Genomic DNA, 21,097 nt, shown 5'->3' with positions numbered 1-21,097 from the left:
CTACTCACAAGCTTAATTTAAAATCATGCCAATAACCTATAAAGTATTCACATATTAAAATAGAAACTGATATACTTCCAGCCAATTCTGATTCCACAAGTATAGTTCTACAGGTTATTCTGAAAGAAAATTAGAACAAAAACATGGCTCTTCAGTAATGATATGAAGCAATGAGCAAAAATTCGAAGATAACGTGCATGGAACAACTGATCTACTAGAAAGAAGGTTTGGAAAGCAATGAATAAGAAGCCAGGATTAAGTATTATTCAGGGAAAATATTAACACGCATGCAAAACATAAATCCTGTATTACCTAAACTGGCAGACCAGAGTAGAATTTTCAAAGGATGTTGACTCCTCTGAAAACCCTTTTACTTGGTAAAAACACTACACATTAGTAATTAACAACATGACAACTAAGTAATAGATGACAGCATTGCCATTTAGCAACAGTGTATGCACAAGATATTTATTTATTTACTTCATCAATGTCAAAGAAGATTCATTAGTTCTATATATATTAAAAGACCCTAAGACTCAAATTCTGCGAATATTTAAGCTGATCAGATTTTTATGCTTTAATCAAATCATGTACATGGACTAGCCCAGGTTTGGCATTTAATGGCGATTTACATGGATACATTGTACATATTTGGCTTGAGATTCAACTGTTGCAAAAAAGTGGCAAAACTACCGATCACACAGTTCACTCGGAAGCTTAACTATACCAAGCACAAAAACCAAATACTTCTTGTAACTGAAGAGAGAAAGCGGCATGCAAAACTTTCTCTGGCACAGCTGGAATTGTCAGAAGTGAAAAATCCATAGTAACACGGTTTTTCTTTGCAGGGTGAGAATTTTCTTCTTCTTCTCCATTAGGGCGCATCGCATGAGCAGAGTGCCTTCTGAGAAGCTTCTCTCTCTGCCACACGAAGGCATGTCAGAGTCAAGGGGAAAAAGTTAACACGTTGTGACTTGCACAACAAGATCTAAGAAAATGAAATGTGATCACTATCAACACAAGCTCTAGAAAGACATGACTGAATACCTTATAGTTACTGCAGCCAGAGCTCCTAATTTGTAACAGCTTTAAAGTGAAATGATTTATAAAAGTCAAACTAATATAAAAGAAATCACCTAGAGAAAGCACAGCAACTGTTTTTTTAACATTTAAAACATACTACGTATATTGTGTATAGGATGGAGTGAAGGTCTGCACAAAATCAAAAAAGCTGTCCTAACTAGAATTCAGTTCTCAAGTGAAATTCAATACACTTCACCTAGTGCCTTTATCTACCAAAGGAAAAAACAAAACCTCCTTGTTTATGTCTCTACATTGACAATCTTTTTCTATTTTCTACAAAACAGCTTAATAAATGCAATGCAAAAAGAGTTCATACGATAATTACTTTGCAAAAGAAAAAAACTTATGTAAAATTCTGCTCTACATTTATTCTAGAAAACTCATTCCCAATGGAGATTACAGAAGTTAACTCATGAGAATTAAGACGAATTTTTAGGAATATACTTTGTGTTCTCTGTTTTTTTTTTTTTTTTTCTTTTTTTTTTTTTTTTTACCTTGTCAAGGGAATTGCTCTTGTCACTTTGTCTTTCTGGGAGACTGTTTCCTGAGTCTGTACTTATAAGAGAGCCTCTTGAGTCAGCATTCCTCACGCTATTAATATTTGGAGTTGACGTGGTGTATGGGGAAGCTAAAAAAAAAAAAAAAACAACCCAAAACAATACAAAAATCACAAACAATACATACACTGAAAAAAGTCACTCCATAGATTAGTCAGACTTCTAAACCCACCATATATGTATATGTTTTTTAAGAAGGCAAATAATTCCATTTAGTTACTTTTAATGAAGACAAACTTGTTCTAGATTTTCAGGAAAGTATTTATGTACGTACATACACACAGACCTATGTAAAACTGCATACACACATGTAAAAACAGATGTAGCAGCACACACACACTTTCATGAAGAAGCATGTATCTCTCAAAAAATTCCCCTTCCCCATTTTTCATCTGGTTTTCATTTGGTTTTGGTTTTTTTTTTTTTTTTTTTTTTAATTGGCTGGTGACACATTACAGCAGACAACAACAAAAAAAACCACATTAAGACGACAGACAGAAGGATGCCCACAGGTGCGTGCAAGCAGCACTCCACTTGGAGAGGCTGTCTCTACCATCATGTGCGATCATGGATTATGGCACTCTTGCCGCAAGCGACTAAGGCTAGTCTTGTCTCCTATTTCTCTGCAGCAAGATAAGAATGATCACCTTCGAAAAAGCAGCTCTCTCCAGGAAACAGCTTTAGTTTCAAATAGAAAAGCAAAACAAAACCAAAAAAATCCCAAAAGAAAGATTTCATGTACAGACTGTGAATTCTGGCCCACGCTGAACAGCTAACTGCAGTAGGGTTCTGTTAATTACAGCAGCAATAACATTCAAGTATACATGCAGAGAGCAGCCAAAGTTGAACACAGAACAATTATTTCTGGTAACAAACGAAAAAGGAAAACGGTTCCTTTTTAAATTATTGTATTTTTTAAGTGCTTACCAATGCCAGAGATAACACCAAATAGATCTTTAGGAAGATTGTTATCCAATGTGTTTCCTGATTTTTGTGGTGTTACTAGCTGACTTGCAGTTGGCAAATTAAGCGCATCATCCTTTGCACTCTGTTCGGAAAAGAGAGGAAAATTAGATTATTGTGAATATGACATACTTTATCTTCGAGACCGGTATTTGTTATATATTTGTTTCTTAAATTTTAATTTCTATTAAATATGCTCAAAAGGAAGGAATGAGATGTTCGGGTATTTGCACAAACTTAAGATCCCTCAGGAAACATTGAAGAATTTAATATTCCATTGAATTTTAAACACTATAAAACAGATATTGCCCGAAGATCCAAATTACTTTTATTTCAAATACCCAAACATTTCTCTTGGTGGAAGGGTATCGTGAATTTCTTGATACCAAATGGAATACAGCAAGATATGGGCAAAAATAAAATACATTAATAATAAAAGCTTCGATTCAAAAATTGTATGCAACTATGATATATCAATATACATCTTCACAAATTCCATTTGAATTCATTCTCCTGTAGCCCTCTTACACTAGAGCTGTTCCAAAAGCACACTCCTTTAAGGTTAAAATTTTTTCTCTAATTTCTAGAAAATTAAATTATTTTTTTTTTTTGTGGTCCATTTATTTCAGTGTTAGACTAAACTGGAAAATAAGATCTTTTTAAAAATCTATGACCAATATGCATTTTTTTTTCTGCTGAACAGCGATAGCAACTAACGTATCTGTTGGGATTTGAGTCAACATAACTATGTGTTAGATGTCGGGAGAGTATCCTCTTGCATAAAAATGAAGTACGTGCAAGTGCCTTCAATGCCAGAATCTATAAGAATAGAGGCAAACTGTTTATACAAACTAGCAGGCAGACTAAAGGGAAGTGTAATTTTTGAGTAAAAAAGAGAGACAATTTAATGAAATCTCCTCTCACAAAAAAATGTATCAAAACTGGTTAACAGATACAAAAAGGAAGGCCATTAAATTGTAGAAACAACTGATATTTTTTACTTGAAATACATTGTTCCTTCAGCTATTTTGGCTGCTTTTCTTAGAACACTCAAAAAGATGCAGCAGGTCCAATCCTGTTTGGTGTGTAGTTTGTATTGAAACACAGACACATGCACCAGAGATATAAAAAAAGTGGATGTGACATGGCAGTATGATCACATGGCATTAGCATGATGCTGTGGCAATCTTTGTGACCTAGCATTCTCCAAAGACCTTCAGAGGTTCATGTAAAGATCAATAAAGGCATCGTAACCTGTATGTAGGACCAAATTAACCAATTATCATGTTAGGCGTAGCTTAGCTGGACCAGAGAAACTGCAGCCAAAATCATGAAGGTTAACTAAGCTTTTAATCTTACAGTTTTCCACTAGACTTTGAGGAACCTGGCCTAGTGGGAGGTGTCCCTGCCCATGGCAGGGGGGTTGGAACTACATGGATCCTTAAGGTCCCTTCCAACCCGAACCATTCTATGATTCTATCAAAAGCAAGGAGTACAAACTTGCAGAATTCTGAAGCTTATGAAACTCTGTTTGCCAGAAGTATGGCATTCCATATACATGTTACCAATAAATTATGAAAAAAATAATTCAGAATATCAAATAGAAATGGTCACTCACGTTGCTGGAAGGGTTAACAGGAAATGGAGACACATCTTTAACATTGATTCGCTGAACATTTTCTATGAGCAGTCCAAAGAGTGGCAAATACATAGTGGCTATTCTTGCTTGATGGCTCTAAATAGAGTTTAACAGTTCATTATCAAATTACAGATTTAATTTTTAATCATTAATTTTTTTTAATATTTTTAATATTTTTTTAAGCTATTCACTCCTAAGTTACAAAAAGGGAGCATTTAATAAATATTTGCCAAGCCAGAGCCCCCATTCATAAGTTCATAAAAGGCAAAACGAGTGATCATCACTGCATTTAATTCTAATTTACAGAAGGTCAGTAAATTTTATTTACTGTTTCAACATAATGCAGAAAAAACCACTATATTAATGTGATTTTAGCTAAGACAAACCAAGTAAATAAATATTATGTTAGCTTGATAAATTAATGACATGTTCCATTAAAATTTTATGGCTTCTCCACAGCACAGCTGATGTTAAGAAAAGTCAAGAAAATTAAAAATCACTCAAAAGCTTTCTTATACTCATTTGACAAATAATAGATGATGGAAGGAAAGCTGCCAAATATTACTAGCTAATGTTTAATGAAAATAAGAGCTTTAAAAACATTCGTAAAAATCTGATTACTTTAAGAATAACGGTTAGATTATACTGTGCTAAAATATAATAAACACATGTAACTATGTTAGAAGGTGCCTTGTGCTTTGATTTGGTAAAAATATGGGATTTACCAATTCATTTTGATATAATTTTCATACATATTTTTAATCACAGTCTGAACAGAAATAGCATTACTGCAAATTAACAAGTTTTTTGTGAAAGAAAAAAAAACTTTCTGTGTGTGTGCAAACTTAATATTTATTATTTTGTACTACTAGAATAGCAATACACTTACCCTGGAAGCATATCTGTCATCAAAAGAATGCTTTATCATCAAATTCTTGAGCACACTAATAGCAATCTGCCGCACGTCTCTGAACTCCTGTAATGCATTGCCCACCTCCCTCAGAAGCAGTCCCACTAAGAAGTGATTTTTACAGAACTCATCGGTTAATGAGTAGTCCAGGTGAAGGTCTGGAAGTAAAGTACAAGTTCTATGTAAGGAATGGTATAATTTAAGTCAATTTATCAGTTAGCTTAAGGCTGAACTAAAATGTTTCCAACATTATTGACAAATTCATATATATTCATACATATGTAACATTTAATCATTAATATACCCCCAGCCCAATTCACTGCATAATGATGCATTTATTAAAAAGACAAGGATAACGTATATTCAATCAACAGTACACAGATAAATCTAAATACATTATTTTAAAAAGATACATATTTTAAATACTGCCCAATATTCAAAAGTGTTCCTATTAAATTTACTTGGACCAGCATCTTACAACTCCAAATTCAAATTTTAAGTCTATATTGAGGCACTGAAACACTTATAGTGCGCAAAGGTTGTGCAAATTCTATCTTTCAGGAATTTAGTTGCATGGTAGAAGTATAATCTAATTTTTAGTCTGTGGTTCAGTCCTAGATTAGTAAATTTGAAGGAGACCAGCTACAAGAGCAGTTTCCCAGGGTCTACCCTACATAATACTACTCCATCAACGACCTGAAAGAGGAGAATGGAGTGCACCCTCATCAAGTTTGTGGATGGGGTACAGTCCATACACTCAAGGGCAGGGCTGCATTTTAGAAGAATCTAGATTCTACAGGAACAGGTCGACAGAAAGGTCAATTAAATTCAACGAGGACAAATGCCAAATTCTGCACCTGGGATGGATGAACTTCCGGCAATGGTACCAGCTGTGGAATGACTAGATTGGGAGCAGCTCTGCTGAAAAACACCTAGGGGTCCAGGTGGACTGTAGCTTCAACAGGAATTAGCACGGCATCCTGGCAACAACGAAGGCTAACAGCATACTGGGATGTTATCAACAGGATCATTGCCAGTTTACCAAGGGAAGTATTTATTCCCCTTTACTTAGCACTTGTTAGACACGTGTGTAATACTGTGTGTAGTATTTGTGCCTTCCTAGTACAAGAAAGATCTTAACTTGATTGACTTCAGTGAAGGACCACCAAGGTAGGTAGAGGGCTGGAGCACATGCCCTATCAAGAGAAATTGAGGGAACTGAGCTTGTTTCACCTGGAGAAGGGAAGGCTTGAGGTGACCTGAGCAGGAGATTACTACAGACCTCATGAAGTTCCTTTTAACCTGAATGGGTATATGAAAAATGGAAAAGGAAAAAAAAAAAAAAAAAAAGAGCACGCCAAACCTCACACTGCACACCTACCTACAGGAGTCCTGCAGGCTTGCACAGCTAGTGAATTAAAACCTAACTCATGAAAAAAAAGCAAACTTAATAATCATAGCAGGAAATGGAGGCAGAGTCAAGGATGTAGTTTACCATTTCTTTTAATGACTAGATACTTTGGATAGATTACCCTGCTACCTAAACTATTCCTTTAAGTTTAAATGAAAAGATTACAACTTTAGGCTTCTGTTTAACAACTTCAAGGTTTCCAACATCTCATCTGAAGTTACACAGTCTACACATCTAATAACAAAATGGTGACATCTAACAGACGTACCATACACTTCTTTGGAAGAATTTACCTTGATATCTCTGAACTCTGCCTTTTCCAAACGGCATTGGTAGATTCAGAGGTATGTAGTGCTCATGATTACAGACCACACGGAGAAATTCAAATTTGAATTCGAAAAGAGTCTGCAAAAGTAATTTTAAAGGACAAATTAAACAACTGATGCAGTGATTTGAATAACACGTTAAAACCAGCTTTCTAACACAAAAGGATGATTTCTCTCAGTCTTGCAGTATGAAGGATATAGACTTGTCAAAGTTCCATATGTCAGTATAAAATAATTCCAGCATAATTCATACTTGATAACTGGATATAATTCTATTTACTGTTCCCATTATCCAAAGTTTACTAGCACATTACGTATTGATGTAAGAAAAGTTCGGACCCACAGAAGAAATTCTTTGGACATCTGGTACATGCTTTCACCACTAGAGTAAATGTATACCAAAATTTATCAGATGTAAATTCCAACTTTGGCCACTCACATTCAGGCTTAAAATTTCTGCTTAGTGTTGCACCCCCACCCCCCACCACTTTCACAATACACACACTCTAGGGTGATAAAGTTGCACCTGAAGATGGGAATCAAATATGAAAGGTGATTTGATGGGAAAAAAATGCTATAGGCACAGCACAGGGACTTTTAATGTAACTAGGAAGAAGTCTGAAGAATTAATGCAGGACTCTATCCACATGCATCAAGAAGAGGCATCTCCTAAAAGTAGTTTTTTCAAAAACACTGAGTACCTTCGGATCTCCTGGGGCAAAGCAGCTGATGTAGTTATTGATTTGCTTGAAAACAAAGCCTCTATCCATAAAAGTAAAACACCTCTGGGGAAAATAAGCAAAACCAAGATAGTGATGATTTAGTACTGTCTCAGTGCTCAGTAATGATATTTCTGTATTTAACAAGTTTATTTTCCAAACACATTATTGATATTTCAGTTTGAATATAAAAAAAAACCAATCAAACTAAATATATGTATACATATATGAATACCAAATTTTCCCTTAGAGTGCAGAATATAAGCAAATTGTAAATAAAAAGCAGTTTGAAGAGAAGAGCTATATCTTGACAGAAATGAAAATTACATAGCACTAGCAGCTTTATCCACCATTCTATTTCCCATCCTTTTTTCTCCCTGCTGGATCTTATTGGCTGAAAAAGGAAAGACACTGAAAGTCTGTCTACATAAACAGCATGCAAATAAAACACCACTTAATGTATGAAGGTGTTATAGGATTAGAAGGCAACCTAGATAATATTTTTAAAGGAGAAAAAAAAAGAAAAATCAAAATACATTTTGGATAAAATATAGATTCATTTAAAAATTATCAAACTTTTGAACAGATGTCTTCTTGATTACAGAAGATGCAAATTATACTTCAATGCATTTTAACTTGGACATAGAATTATACTTAAAAAGCATGATGCTTATTCAATTTTATATGAGTGGGTTTTAACACTCTTTACAATGCATGAAGCAGTATTACTGAAAAAGTAACCGCAGAGCCCAAGTCACTTGTGTACTTACTTTTATAAAGGCAGCAAGACTATGGTTTGCATTCTTTGAAGCCTCTGGATTGTCTCTGTACTTCTGAGTGATGTGTGGCATTAGCATATTAACAACTGTTTCAACTGCATGATGAAAGGAAGCGGAAAATCTCTGGTTTCGCAACAGCTAGAAACAAATTCAGACATAATATTTAATATAGTTTATAACACCAAAATATATCAGAAAACTTACTTTAGATAAGATATAGATAACCTGACAGGGAGAAGGGAGACAAAGAAAGCTTTCAAATTTTCTCGTTTGTCATTTAAAGCAACATTTTCTTTAAATTCAAGATCTTCCTGAACTTTCTAGACTGAGGGCGAAAAAAGAGCATTTGGTTAAAAGAAAAATATTACAACATGCACTAACATCTGTTATTAAAATTCAGGCAAGGCAGTCTTTGATGACAAAAACACATGTATAAAAGTTTGTAAGTGTAATGCATTAATAATTTTGTATACTACACTAAACTTGATGACAGAAGCCAAGAATAAAAGGGAATCTTTTAATTTTATCCATCTTCCTTTCCAAAGCAGACACCAGCTGGTTCACATACAGTAACTGCATTATCAGACTCCCTTTTCTATTTCGAAAAAATACCCAGTTTTTCCTGTTCTGCAACTAGCTTTTTAGTAACTCCTTTGCCTTTTTCCATTGTGGAAATTCTCATCCATGCTTCTTTCTTTCTCTTGCTCATCAGTGACTTCAAATCTCAGCTCTTCGAGGCTTCAAAATCTTACTCTCCATGTTTTTAAGTTTCCACAATCAGAATTTTTTCCTTTGCTTTTAGGTAGTTTGCCAGTTAACTTAAAAGATTTCCTCTGCGTTCACAATTTCCTCCTTTCCCCTCACCATCTATGCTATCTTCAATGATTTTGTACATTCTGAACAGTATTGGTCAGTAAGTTCTCTTCAGCTTTTTGGCACTGCAGAGCCTCTTTTATTTCTCTACATCTTACAATCTTTAATAAAGATTCTGTCTTTTGTCTGAAGGGACTTAATGACAGGTGGTGTGAGGCTGAAGAAGTTGATGTTATCAAAAACTGTTTCAACTGTACAGTCATTATGTCTTTTCTTTCTGAAAACTGAAATCAAAACATCCAAGTGCTCTGAATACTTTGTTACTTAAGTAAGTTATTTTAACTATATCGAATGCAACATTCCTAGGCAGAACAAGTCATTGTCAAGGCCCTGCATAAATCAATGATTACACAATTTGCTCCCTTGGTGTTGGAATTCCAAAGTCTCTAGTTCTATTTTTTTTTTTTTTAATAGATATTAAGGTTGAAAAAGATCCCTGAATAAATACCAACACCATTCGTTAATGAAATAACAATTAACAATTAAAAATTCTGTTGGTGGATATGCCATTCAGTGTCCTTGTAACTCAGCTTTTGTTGGACAGTAATTAAGTATTTTTAAAAATACTACAAAATTCCTGCTACAGAAATAATTTTGCTGCACCCATAAATGCACGTTTTTATCGGATCTCATAAGCAGGAAATATCTGAATTCATGTTCCATTTATTCCTTTACTCAGTAAGACAGAAAAAAGCTGGAAAAATAATTTATTTGATATCTAAGGGGTTTGTAAATCAAGAAGCGATGTTCAGGAATGAGGATACGTGCAAACAAGAGGTGAATTCTGCTCCTTTTTCTTTCATGTCACAGGGAAGATGACAACAAGGTTAGTTCTAAAAGCGGAAACATCTTTTTTAACATGAAATGTGGAGACAACAACAAAAATCTGTCATAAAAACTCACTCCAGTAGTTTATAAGCTATGAACCTTACATCATGTTATTGCAGGGGAGGAATGGGAAATAACAGCCATTCAAGGTGATACACAGGAAAGTACTAGAATCTAAAGGGGTCCGTTAAAAGAATTTCTTTCCTTTGTACAATTGAACAGTTCCTATTTGGAGCCTGCTTTTGAAGATACAATTAAAACCAAACAAAATATTAACCTGAAATGAATGAGGTTCCTATACAATAATACACCTAGCATGCAGAACATTCTATTGAGTAGGACAACAACAGAAACCAAACATACATTTCTCAGTATCATGCTCAGGGTTTTGGGGGTGGGGTTTTCTGGGTTTTAGTTTGGCTTGGTTTTTTTTTTTTTTTCTGCACGCTTCTATACCTACAAGTCCTAACAAAAAACATGGCATCATTTTGGTAGTTTCTGTGCTGCATAAGAAAATCTCTGCATGAACTGTTATCATCGTAGGAAGATTTATGGCCATGGAACCTACTAAGTCTATAAAAAAAACCCTCACTGTGCATCCTTATTTTCTGAAATACAATGGGGTCTCTTATAGAGTTAAAAGTACCGTAAGTATTTAGATCAAATCAAAGAGATGGAAGTCTTTCTGAATATTAGTTTTGCCGACCCCAATTCACACCATATTTCCATAACACCAGGTAATCAAATCAGTCTCAATAACTGACACACTGTTCCTTTAACAACTTTGTTTTCCCTAAAGTGAAAGTCTTGTCAAATTGAATTTGTTCCTCAGATGTATATGTCATGCTCTCCAAATATAATTTATTATTAGGATTACAGAAACACTGAGGAAATGAGTCAGTATAGCACTTGTGGAGGAAAGAAATAATACTAAAAAATTAAAAAAAAATATCAAGAACTAGTAGTAATGTGAATGCTCAGCAATGGTAGAATACCATACTATACAAGAAATGCAGATTACATGGGAAAGGATACTAAAAACATGGACACTGGCTGAGTCATTCTGAAAAGTAAATTACATTTGTTTTTTGTTCGTTTACACAGATTCCTGCTTTAAAAAAAGATGACATTCTACTGTACTTATTTTATCCACCATCTGATCTCAATTTAAAAATGTAATCCCTATTGTAAGGAAGTTATAATTAAATTAAGGAAATGGGTTTGCATGGCAGCAAGTTAGTGGTTTCTTTGAAGTTTTTTTTAAACCAATACACTGTTTCCAAACTTGTGAGGATTTCTGCAAGTTTGTTAAAATCAGGAAAAACTAAATAAACTTTGTTTAGCCCAGCAAAACTAGCATGTTGCTGTTTTTCAGAGTATCACCTACCAAATCCAAGAGAAAACATCCTCAAGCTATACAAGTTTCACACACACCATGTTTTGAAAACCTTGCCCAGATGCACCACATTCTATAATTAGAAAAAAATGCATCTTCTCACAGACCTGAATACTGTAAAATAAAAAGTACTGCCAGTACTGTCAGGTAAGTACTGAAACCAACAAAAATTCTTTCCATTCTTTTCAATGTAATTTTTAAATTATAAAATTCTAATTCAATTCTAGAAAGTCTCTAGAAATTTTCACCTTTAAATATGAATCAATGTTTTCTGCTTTATAAGATTATACTTTCATTTCAGTTTAAATGATTAATTAAATTGATACAATTAATTAAACTGATTATGATAAGTTCAAAATAGGGGGGTGAAATAAGTAGTACTCCATTCACAGAGTGAACAGAGGCACAGACTCCTTCAAGGAACATCAAATCAATAATGAAAATATAAGTTTACAGATTCCAAATTATTTGAACAGATACTATGAAACAGGAAAAAAAAAAAAGAGTGAAGAACAGAAGAAAGTCCATCTGAAATATTATTCTTACTTGGACTTGCATTAAACATTATTTCTATTGATTAATGGTAGAAAAGGTTGTCTTTTCTTTTTGCTATAAATTTTGAGGAATTCCCAAACAGCTAATCAGTTCACACGAGCAAGAAGTTTGACATCTTAAATGTGAAAGGATGCACTGCGCTACACGCCCAGCAAACCCGTTATGCATATATTTCCATTCTAAAAGCTCCTAAACAAATGGTAGCTGTCGCAGTTCCCTAGGCAGTTTAAGAAGTTAGCAATAAAAGCTTGCCCTCTTTCACACTTCAGAAGATACACGGTACAAGTACTACAGATTTAAGTAAATACTCAACTATGACCACCCCCTCAATCTGCAGACCTATTTCTAGATTAAATGAAGTACAAATACCAGGTAAAAGTTTATGTCTCTACATTGGAGAGTGTCATGTTGTTTTGTGCAAAACATGTCTTTCCTGACAATTGCCTAACCTGTTTCTAAAAAAAAAAAAAATAAAAAAATCACCCAATAAAGGTTCCAGCATTTCCAGTACCACTGCTCCAATTAAAAACTGAGATTTTATTTAAAAAACAAAAATTATTTCATCCTCTCTTTTTAGTAACAGAAAGGAGATCACTCTCTTCTTCAAATTTCAGTTTCTACAAGGGGTGCAATACTGAAGCCTGGTATCTTTACCTAGTGATGTATTTCAGTAGAATGCATAGTTCAACTTGAATCCATAAGTCATGCTCTTCCTTTTCTCTCTATTATTATGATATTCTGCAAATGATGTATCAGCATAAGAAAATAACACAGAATTAAATACTGATACTTCTCACCGCATACAGAAGGACTGTAAACTGCATGATTCACTCTTCTGAGAGTAATTTTATATCACAGCTACTGTACCGCTCGGGAAAAAGCCCCCACGGGGCTTTTACATCAAAGACCACTATCTATTGCTTCCAGCTTCATTGTACCATAGGAATTAAAAAAACCTTACTAAAGAGTGATGATTTACACAGACTGCTCTACAGTATGGATTTTAAGGGGTTTTTGTCCTTTTATAACAACATTGAATCTAGCCCTGTAGTTTTTTCTGTCTAATATTTCAACTGTTTTCTCATGCTGCTTTGCTTTTTCCCCTCCCTTTCTTATAAAGTTACCATGTATAAATCATAACCACAATATAAATTTTTTTTTTCTAATATGCAATAAAAATACGTGATTGGAGAAAGAAGAGACTATATAAATTCTCTTTAGAATAACATTATTTTCTGCAAAAGTTGACATACCTTCACTTTAGAGTTTTCTATCAAATGCTGAGCCATTGATTTTATCAGAACTTCAAAGAAAAACCATGAATACTGCAGAGAAAAGAAAACATTCTGTAAAATTGCCACATGCATTCAACAACTATTTCAATACAATTAGTTCCTATTCCTCAGTTTTGACCAGATAAGAACATATGGTAAAAAGTATAGTTCAATATATACCTTAAGTAGCTTGTTGCTTGTAAGAAAGTCAGCAGATGGCTTTAAAATTGTCGTCATGGACTTTGTCAGTTCTTCATGTACTGTCTTATATTCAGAAGCAACATAGGGTTCTGCTTTATATGCATACTTGGGGAAGAAAACCGGAATATAATATGAAACTATGACATAATATGAAACAACTGAATTTAAACAGCACAACTAAATTTAAATATACTCCTTTTAAAGAAATAAAAAAGGAAACATTTCATTTACTTCTACCTACCTTGACATAAGACCTCAGGTAGCTATCCAAGCCTTCTTCATGACACTGAGCAACAATATGGATAATAACCCTAAACAGACAGAAGACAGAAAGCACGTAAGTCTACAAAGAAAGCTATGACTGCAATAGCAAAAACGCTACTCAGTTACAGATTTGTGTGATGATGCAGTCATCACTTAAACTCTAAGAAGCACGTAAAATTCTTTACCTCGTCACATTGACTGCAACTTCCTCTTGAGTTGCTCTAGTGAGAACTCTAAACAGCTGATTTAGAACAGTTGGCAGGAAAGCTATCATCACATGACCTTCCATAGCATGAAGGCTCTGAAAGAAAGCAGTAATACTGTCAATCCCTTCAAAAAACAGCATTTAAACCACAAGTTCTGAAACGATAAATTTTAATGCAAGTCTTTTTTCAAAAATAGATGCTGCTTGCACTATTTGGTGTTAATTATCTGAAATACAACTGGACAGAATGCAATTGAAAATAGTTTCCAACATAAATGTTTGGCAAATATTTTCTACATTTAGGTAAATTAGGGATAAAACTTAGGCACTATTAAGAGGACTTTAGAAGTAGTTATTTGTACTTTTCCACTCAAATGCATACTAGGTAATGTTTCAATGAAAAGACAACTTGTGTATACCACAGCAAGCTGGCGCTGACACTCTGGAATACTTTGCTCTTTCATCCACCAATGAAGATATTTAGCAAACAGGAGTTACACAAAACCATACAGATGTGACGTATGATGTACACATGCTTACCTGTGATAAGTGTAATACTAGTTATACTAGTTACTGCAAAATAATAAACTACTATGTTAAAAAAATAGAATGAAGTAAAATCCCTAGTTACCTAATGCTGGAGATTGGAGACAGTGAATTATTAACCACCCAACTTCTTCATGATATGCCTTTGCATTCCATCACATGCAAAAGATATTACAGACATAACCACCCTGACATGAAAGGCAGTGATGGCATTTCATCCTACATTGTTTTATGCCACAAAATTCCTTGGAGTTAAGGGGAGTTCGACAAAAAAAAAAAAAAAGAGTATATTTGCTAAACATGTACGCAGACAACACATTTCCAACATTTCCATTCAGTGTTAAGTAGCTGTCATGTCTTTGAACTGTGCCTGTAGGCACATTCACGCTATTCAGGACTCAAAACAGTCTTCCCTTCTACGTGATGTGTGATTTTTCTTGCAAACAGCAGTCATACACTGCAAAATCTTTTCTCTAGCTCTTGAACATTAGAGCATTGGGTGGACATGCAAATCGAACTTCGGCTCACACTTTTGTCCAGGATGCAGATGTTTTTTGGTAGAGGTGCTCTTTTAAGCAGGACTCTGAAACAACTCGTAACCCTATTTCTGATGCCTTTGAGTACTCAATTACACTTAGACTGCCAGAAGCAGCTGTGCCCTTTGATCCCTCAGGCAGCAACGCAGGTAACTGCATGCAGATACCTCAACTTATGAGATGCTAAGTGATGTTTGGGCTCATGAAACATGAAGGAAAGCATACAAACATCTTGAGTCAGGTGAGTCTCAGAAAACCTTTAATTAGAAGTGTCAGATGGTGCTCACACAAAATCCTGTTAGGGAGGGCAAGAACAGATAGAAAGAATAGAACACTCATCAGGTTCAGTAACTCAAGCTATTCTGCCAGTAGCACACTGACTTCGTGGAGGAAAGTAAATCCTAGGTATTTAAATGTGTCATTGCCATTATAGCATGGACATTACCTGCAGGGAACTGTCACCAGCAAACTGAAACGTTGATCTTTAAAAAAAAAAAAAACAAAAACATTTAGCCCACAGGCTGGTCAAGTCTGGCACGGGTAGGTACAGGAGGCGAGCTCTCAATACACAGAAGCAAAAAGTATTTAGGTCCTTGGGAGGCAAAGCTAGGCAGGAATTAGGCCCAATGGAATTGAGAACAGCCATAATTTGTATTTAACACAGAAGATAGTATTTGTTTTCTGTTACCATGAAGCGAGGGAATAAAGTCAATATGATGTGCTAATCTGGTGGCATGGAACATGTTCATACTGTACTGTGCGGTGACAGTATTCTGGTGTTTGACGACAAGCAACAGCTATAAAGAGGTATTGTAGAGTTAAAGACTTATAAAGGTCGCATTATTCTGTTCCAGGGACTTTGGCAAGACATGGTCTTGTCACTGAACCTAAAGAATCTGCTACTGTAGAATTAATATAAATGTAAATAAATTAAGTGTTTAAGCAAAGGAATAAGCTACTGAAACATATTACAGCATATGTGATCATATATGACTGAATTAAATTATGTGATTTGGGAGTGATGTGAGGAAGTGTTCTTTTGAGCTTTCCTTAAAACGATGCTTCAATAGCTGATAGTCATTTTGTTCTACCAGGCTAACAAGAGTTGTGAATATCAAGAAGAGAATCAAGCCTATGATTCCAGCCAATTGTCATTTTTGACCATCAGTGGGCAGCAACATAAATCTGAAATTGCCATGCTAGTCCCTGGAAGAGATTTTGATTACATCAGATTCAAGTAGAGTTCTGGTAAACTTAAGAAACAGTGGGATTTCTTGAAGTACTGTGAATTCCAATGAATCAAACAGGTCAGAAACTGACTGCGCGTTGTTTACAGTTTCAGCTCCTGAAGTAAGAATCAACCAACTGCCCACATCAAAGTACAGGGCCATTCCATTCCTCATAAGATGAAGAGTCACTGCTGCCAGGACCCTGGTAAAGAGGCTCTCCATGGTATGCAAACTGATTTTTTAATAGCACTGATGCGGAATTGTCACGTATGCAGAGATTTTAGTAATAACGGCTCTTCTCATGTAACATCTGACTGTTTCCCAGACAAACGGCTCCATATTATAGCATCAGAAAAAGCAAATTCTGTTTTTTCACCTGAACTTATCAACAAAGATATTAAATTCCCTGAGGTCCAGTATGGGCAATAATCCTTCCCTTCTTCTTGATACCAGGAAACATCTGCTATTTTCTCTGGCACCTCAAGTAGCAGGAAGGCCACATCCCTTGAAAAAAAGTGATGAAAACAATACTGACAATTTTAAAGAGCTTCAATGAGCCACAGGTCAGACTCCAAGACCTCTCACTCATCATGACAGATACTCAGAATATACCATCTTTATTATGTGGAGAGAAAGAAAGACAGGTTAAGTCCAATGATAAAAGGTTCAGTGTCCCAACTGATCTCAAAACCAAAACCAGAGGACAAGAAGGGAAAGCTGTACCAATGAGAAAAAAAGCCTTTTATGAACTAGGACTTATAGAAATCTGGACGATTCCTTTGTTTGTATTTTCATGTAACATGGGAGGAAATTGAATACCAACAACTTTAAATCCCTTGCCAAAAAAGTACCAACAGTAGGAAGTGAGAAGTAAAGATGTTCCTTTCTTCAAACAGACATCTCAGACGGCAGGATCACAATCTCCCGGAAGGATTACTTGGGGAAAGACAGAATATTCCCCTTGGCCTCAAGGCAAGATGAAATACTCTGAAAGCAGCAGTTCTGCTTTTCTGCCTCTACTGGAGAGATTTCTTCAGGGAACAAACCACATATACACAGTTCGAAAGACTATATTTTGAAAAGTGTCACAATGACAGAAGATAGGCAAGTGTTGTATCAGGGAGCATTTCTTCACATAAGCTGCCTCTAACTCCAGTAGGGCCTCTTAATACTGCAGAGTGCTGACTTTTAAAGCCAAAACACTACCAGGTTTAGTGCTAGCGCCACCTAATTGGGGACCATTTGGTACAATTACTGCTGCAGAAAGCAGTGGAAATAAGGATGGCTCCGGATCTAAAACTACCAAGGAACTTGAAACAGATACTTTAAGTGAGAAACACAGAGAAAGGACATCTTATATCAAAACAAGAATGTCAGTAGCAGAAACCCCAGTGAGAGGCATCTCTAATGACTCATTCCAAGTAACAACAGGGGATTATGAAGTTCAGCTACAAGACTACTTGTTCTTTGCCTTATCCTTTTGATGTGAAGCTACCATTGCCAGAATCCATTCTAAAGAGTTGTATTATTGTCACATGCTCTGCCAGCATGTTTTGGGATTGCAAAATTTCAGAAAGATAAAGACAAATAGGAGACCAAGAAACAGGTCTATCAGTAAAAAAAAAGGTAATAATAATTAAAAACCAAAACTATTTCCAAATAGACCTATTCCACCTTCCTGCTGTTAATGTACTGCGTTCTGTTTCGTACCAAAGTTGATCACAAGAGGTCTTGGGGCAAGGAAGAGGGCTCAGAGGTATGGTTTTGACATAACCAAGGTCACAAAGCGAGTCCACTTCATAAGTGTGCCACATTCAATAGTTAAGTTCTTAAATGACCTGAGTACACAGTCTAGTTTTATTAATCAATGGTATTCAGTTACAACAATAAACTCTGTTGCGCCTAAGAAAATCAGCCTACTGATTTTTGTGCCTAAGAAAATGGGTCTCGGTAAAAACAAAATTGCTGTGGAAACCACGTGCTCTATTGGTCTAATCCTGAAAGAGGACTGTAAACATGACAATTATGACCCCCTAAGCAAAATTTTAGAAAATTAAGAGTCATCATTCCTTACCATTCCCATGTGAGTTCAATTTGATTCTGTTGACAAACTAAGCCATTAGTGTTTTGAAATCATCACACATAAGACTGATCAATAATGTCTCATTATTTCCTCATGGCTTCCTCTTATATTGCAATTGTAAATTATCTAGGGCAGGAGTATCTTTTTTTCTTTTTATACTGCATATTCCATTAAAGAGACCTAAAAGATGTCTGAAGCTCCTAGGCTTTGCAAAAGTATAAAAAAATAACATAGGTTATTCACTGCCATTTTATACCTTAAGATATTTTACAAGATCAGTTCCTAGTGCACGTGCTCCAGACTCTGTCTTCTGACAGTACTGAAAAAAATTATGCAAGTGCTGGTCCTGTCAAAGACAAAAAGAACAATAAATTAAACAATATCTAACATTACTATCCATAATCGAAAACAGAACACATTAAAAATATTTTTTAATAGAAATCCATATACATGTCCATAGATTCAATTTTCAAAAATAACTGAAGTGCACTACTCCAAAGACTAAATTAGTCTACATGTAACTGATTTCTTTTTGTAATCCACATAAGAAATTTCCAGTGATTTTGGAATACCCGTTATATAAAACACCACATATATTTCACGAAAAGCAACTGACATGCAGAAAATAGCATACTTAATGTTAGTTATCCCAGCTGATCACAATATGTATTTTAAGAGCAGCTATAACAGACTCATCGCTTTGTAGACGTGCCAGTAAATAGCTTTCAGACAACTATGACCTCTCATCTAACATGAAAATTCAGATTGGAATAGATGACAATGCTAGACAAAACGGCCACATTTTGAATATCTTCCATTTAAGATCTACTGTTTTTCACACATGATGTGAAAGAAAGATACCAAGGAAAGTGTTCAAGAGACAAAAAAATAAAATATCAACACACCGAGTTTAAGAATCTTCTCAAATATTGTATATACATATAATAAACATACATTACTCCTAAAACTTTCTCTGGTTTAATTTGTTTTATAACTCACCTGTGTATACACAGTTGACACCAGATGAGTTGATATTTTTAACAGCTGTTTGCCTCCATCTACCCATTTAATTTCAGGACCAGAATGCTGCGCACACACATGTGGAAGAGAAGTAAAATAATATAGCAGTATACTAGAACAAAACAATTTGTTTGTAGTATCACAAACAACAATTTTAAAAAAAAAAAAAACCAGGTTGAAGAAATGTGTGCAATGAATAAAGTCATAAAAAAAGGAAAATTATGCAGGCAATATTACCAAAAGCATTTATGAAGCTTAAAAATGTTTTGGGGTTTTGTGTTGTGGGGTTTCTTTGTTTTGGGTTGGGTTTGGTTTTTTTTTGCGCCCCCCCCCCCCTTTTTTTTTTTTTTTTTTTTTTTTTTTTTTTAAGTCCCACAATAGTTTCCTTAGTGGCTAACAAACCTGCTTTTCTGTAAGTCACAGATTTCACGCTTCCCCTGCAACTCCTCAAAGAAACTTCTCACTAGAGAGAAATACGTACTAGTTTTCTGAGCAGAATTTCCACAGACACTGACACAGTTTAAACCTTAACATAGGTCACTGATACGTGAAGCAGCCAGTGCTTCCTTCCCATCTCATTTCCAAAGAACTGAGAATGGGAATGCCCAGCTGTTGACCCTGATAACCAGTTAGGGAGATATTTTATTGCTAGATATACAACTAGTTGTATTGGTCCTAACCTTCTACCCATGGGCACGAGCAGAGACAAACAGCAGAGGCATAAAGAATACACCTAAGATGTGAAAAGATGAAAGACGTGAAGGAGACGATGGTTGGAAAGCTTACAGCAGAGTTTAAGAAAGAAAAGGTGGTAGAATAGGAGGAGAGCAGCACCTCTGGCTGTTGATTTTAGGCCTCTTCCTCCAAAGTGAGTAAATTTTGTCTCTGCATTTCATTCTCTTAGTCAAATCCCCTACCACATTTAACATCTTGTATTCTCCTCGGTATCATTTTTATTACTACAATTTTGCAAGCTTTCTGCTTTGAAAAGTACAACCATAAATTTTACTAGTGAAGTAGAAAGATCACAGAAATCAAGATGTGAGAATAAGACTTTTTCAGGAATAAAAGACTTACTGAAAGGAGACAGCATGAAATGCTAAAAAAAATTTAGTAAAGGACTTCAGATTATTTGCATATCTTAATAAACTCGAAATAGTTTAATGTATTTAAAGTTACTGTAACTTCTAGCTAATTAGTACCACAAAAAAAAAGAAACAAACGTTTCCTAAGTACATCAGCTAAATAATAACAGAAATAAGTACTTAACAATTGAAATGAAAAACTATATTACAGGAGGTTGATTCAAATTCTTGTAAAAGTCAGAATTTAGTCCTAAGTTTTGTCTCCTATTTCTGTCTGGGTTGGTTTGTTTCCTCTAAGTCAGATGTCTAACTTTTGCAAAGCACACCATTTCAACTATAAAAGAAAAAAATTCTACTAGAAAATTACTTAACTCTTATCAGACTGAGGAATTACAACCAAACCTCCTCTCCACATGTGTTTTTGAAAGATTAGAGCAATTTTATATAACATACCTTTCCAACCCCCACTTCTTGATAACTAAGATAGCCTGATGGAAGATTTGCTGACACTGGGATGTGTTGCTCATTGGTCACCACTCTTCCATCTTTTATTAGAGGAAGCCAAGAATACCCAACTACGGAACATGAAAGGCAAGTAATTTAAAATATGTTATG

General features: G+C 35.0%; 1 protein-coding gene across 20 annotated transcripts in view; it reads right to left on the bottom strand.

Moving 5' to 3' along the window:
* DOCK9 (dedicator of cytokinesis 9) overlaps window positions 1–21,097 on the bottom strand; it is a 128,284-nt gene that overhangs the window by 37,065 nt on the left and 70,122 nt on the right. For 13 of the 20 annotated variants that reach the window (XM_074562411.1, XM_074562474.1, XM_074562496.1 and 10 more), the window contains exons 21-34: window positions 20,936–21,057; window positions 19,377–19,463; window positions 18,634–18,723; window positions 13,964–14,079; window positions 13,756–13,825; window positions 13,494–13,619; window positions 13,293–13,364; window positions 8,379–8,525; window positions 7,591–7,674; window positions 6,857–6,968; window positions 5,132–5,310; window positions 4,222–4,338; window positions 2,568–2,688; window positions 1,578–1,711 (exon numbers count right to left, since the gene is read on the bottom strand). In XM_074562411.1, coding sequence (XP_074418512.1) covers window positions 1,578–1,711; window positions 2,568–2,688; window positions 4,222–4,338; window positions 5,132–5,310; window positions 6,857–6,968; window positions 7,591–7,674; window positions 8,379–8,525; window positions 13,293–13,364; window positions 13,494–13,619; window positions 13,756–13,825; window positions 13,964–14,079; window positions 18,634–18,723; window positions 19,377–19,463; window positions 20,936–21,057 — 1,577 coding nt within the window. Of the gene's footprint in view, window positions 1–747; window positions 922–1,577; window positions 1,712–2,567; window positions 2,689–4,221; window positions 4,339–5,131; window positions 5,311–6,856; window positions 6,969–7,590; window positions 7,675–8,378; window positions 8,526–13,292; window positions 13,365–13,493; window positions 13,620–13,755; window positions 13,826–13,963; window positions 14,080–18,633; window positions 18,724–19,376; window positions 19,464–20,935; window positions 21,058–21,097 lie in introns of all 20 variants that reach the window. The other 7 variants (XM_074562365.1, XM_074562344.1, XM_074562374.1 and 4 more) reach the window with 1 other exon arrangement.

The sequence above is a fragment of the Larus michahellis genome, chromosome 1 (genome assembly GCF_964199755.1).
Source record: "Larus michahellis chromosome 1, bLarMic1.1, whole genome shotgun sequence".
Lineage (NCBI taxonomy): Eukaryota > Metazoa > Chordata > Aves > Charadriiformes > Laridae > Larus > Larus michahellis.
Note: the sequence above shows the minus strand (reverse complement) of the source record. Positions and strands in the feature narration are given on the sequence as shown.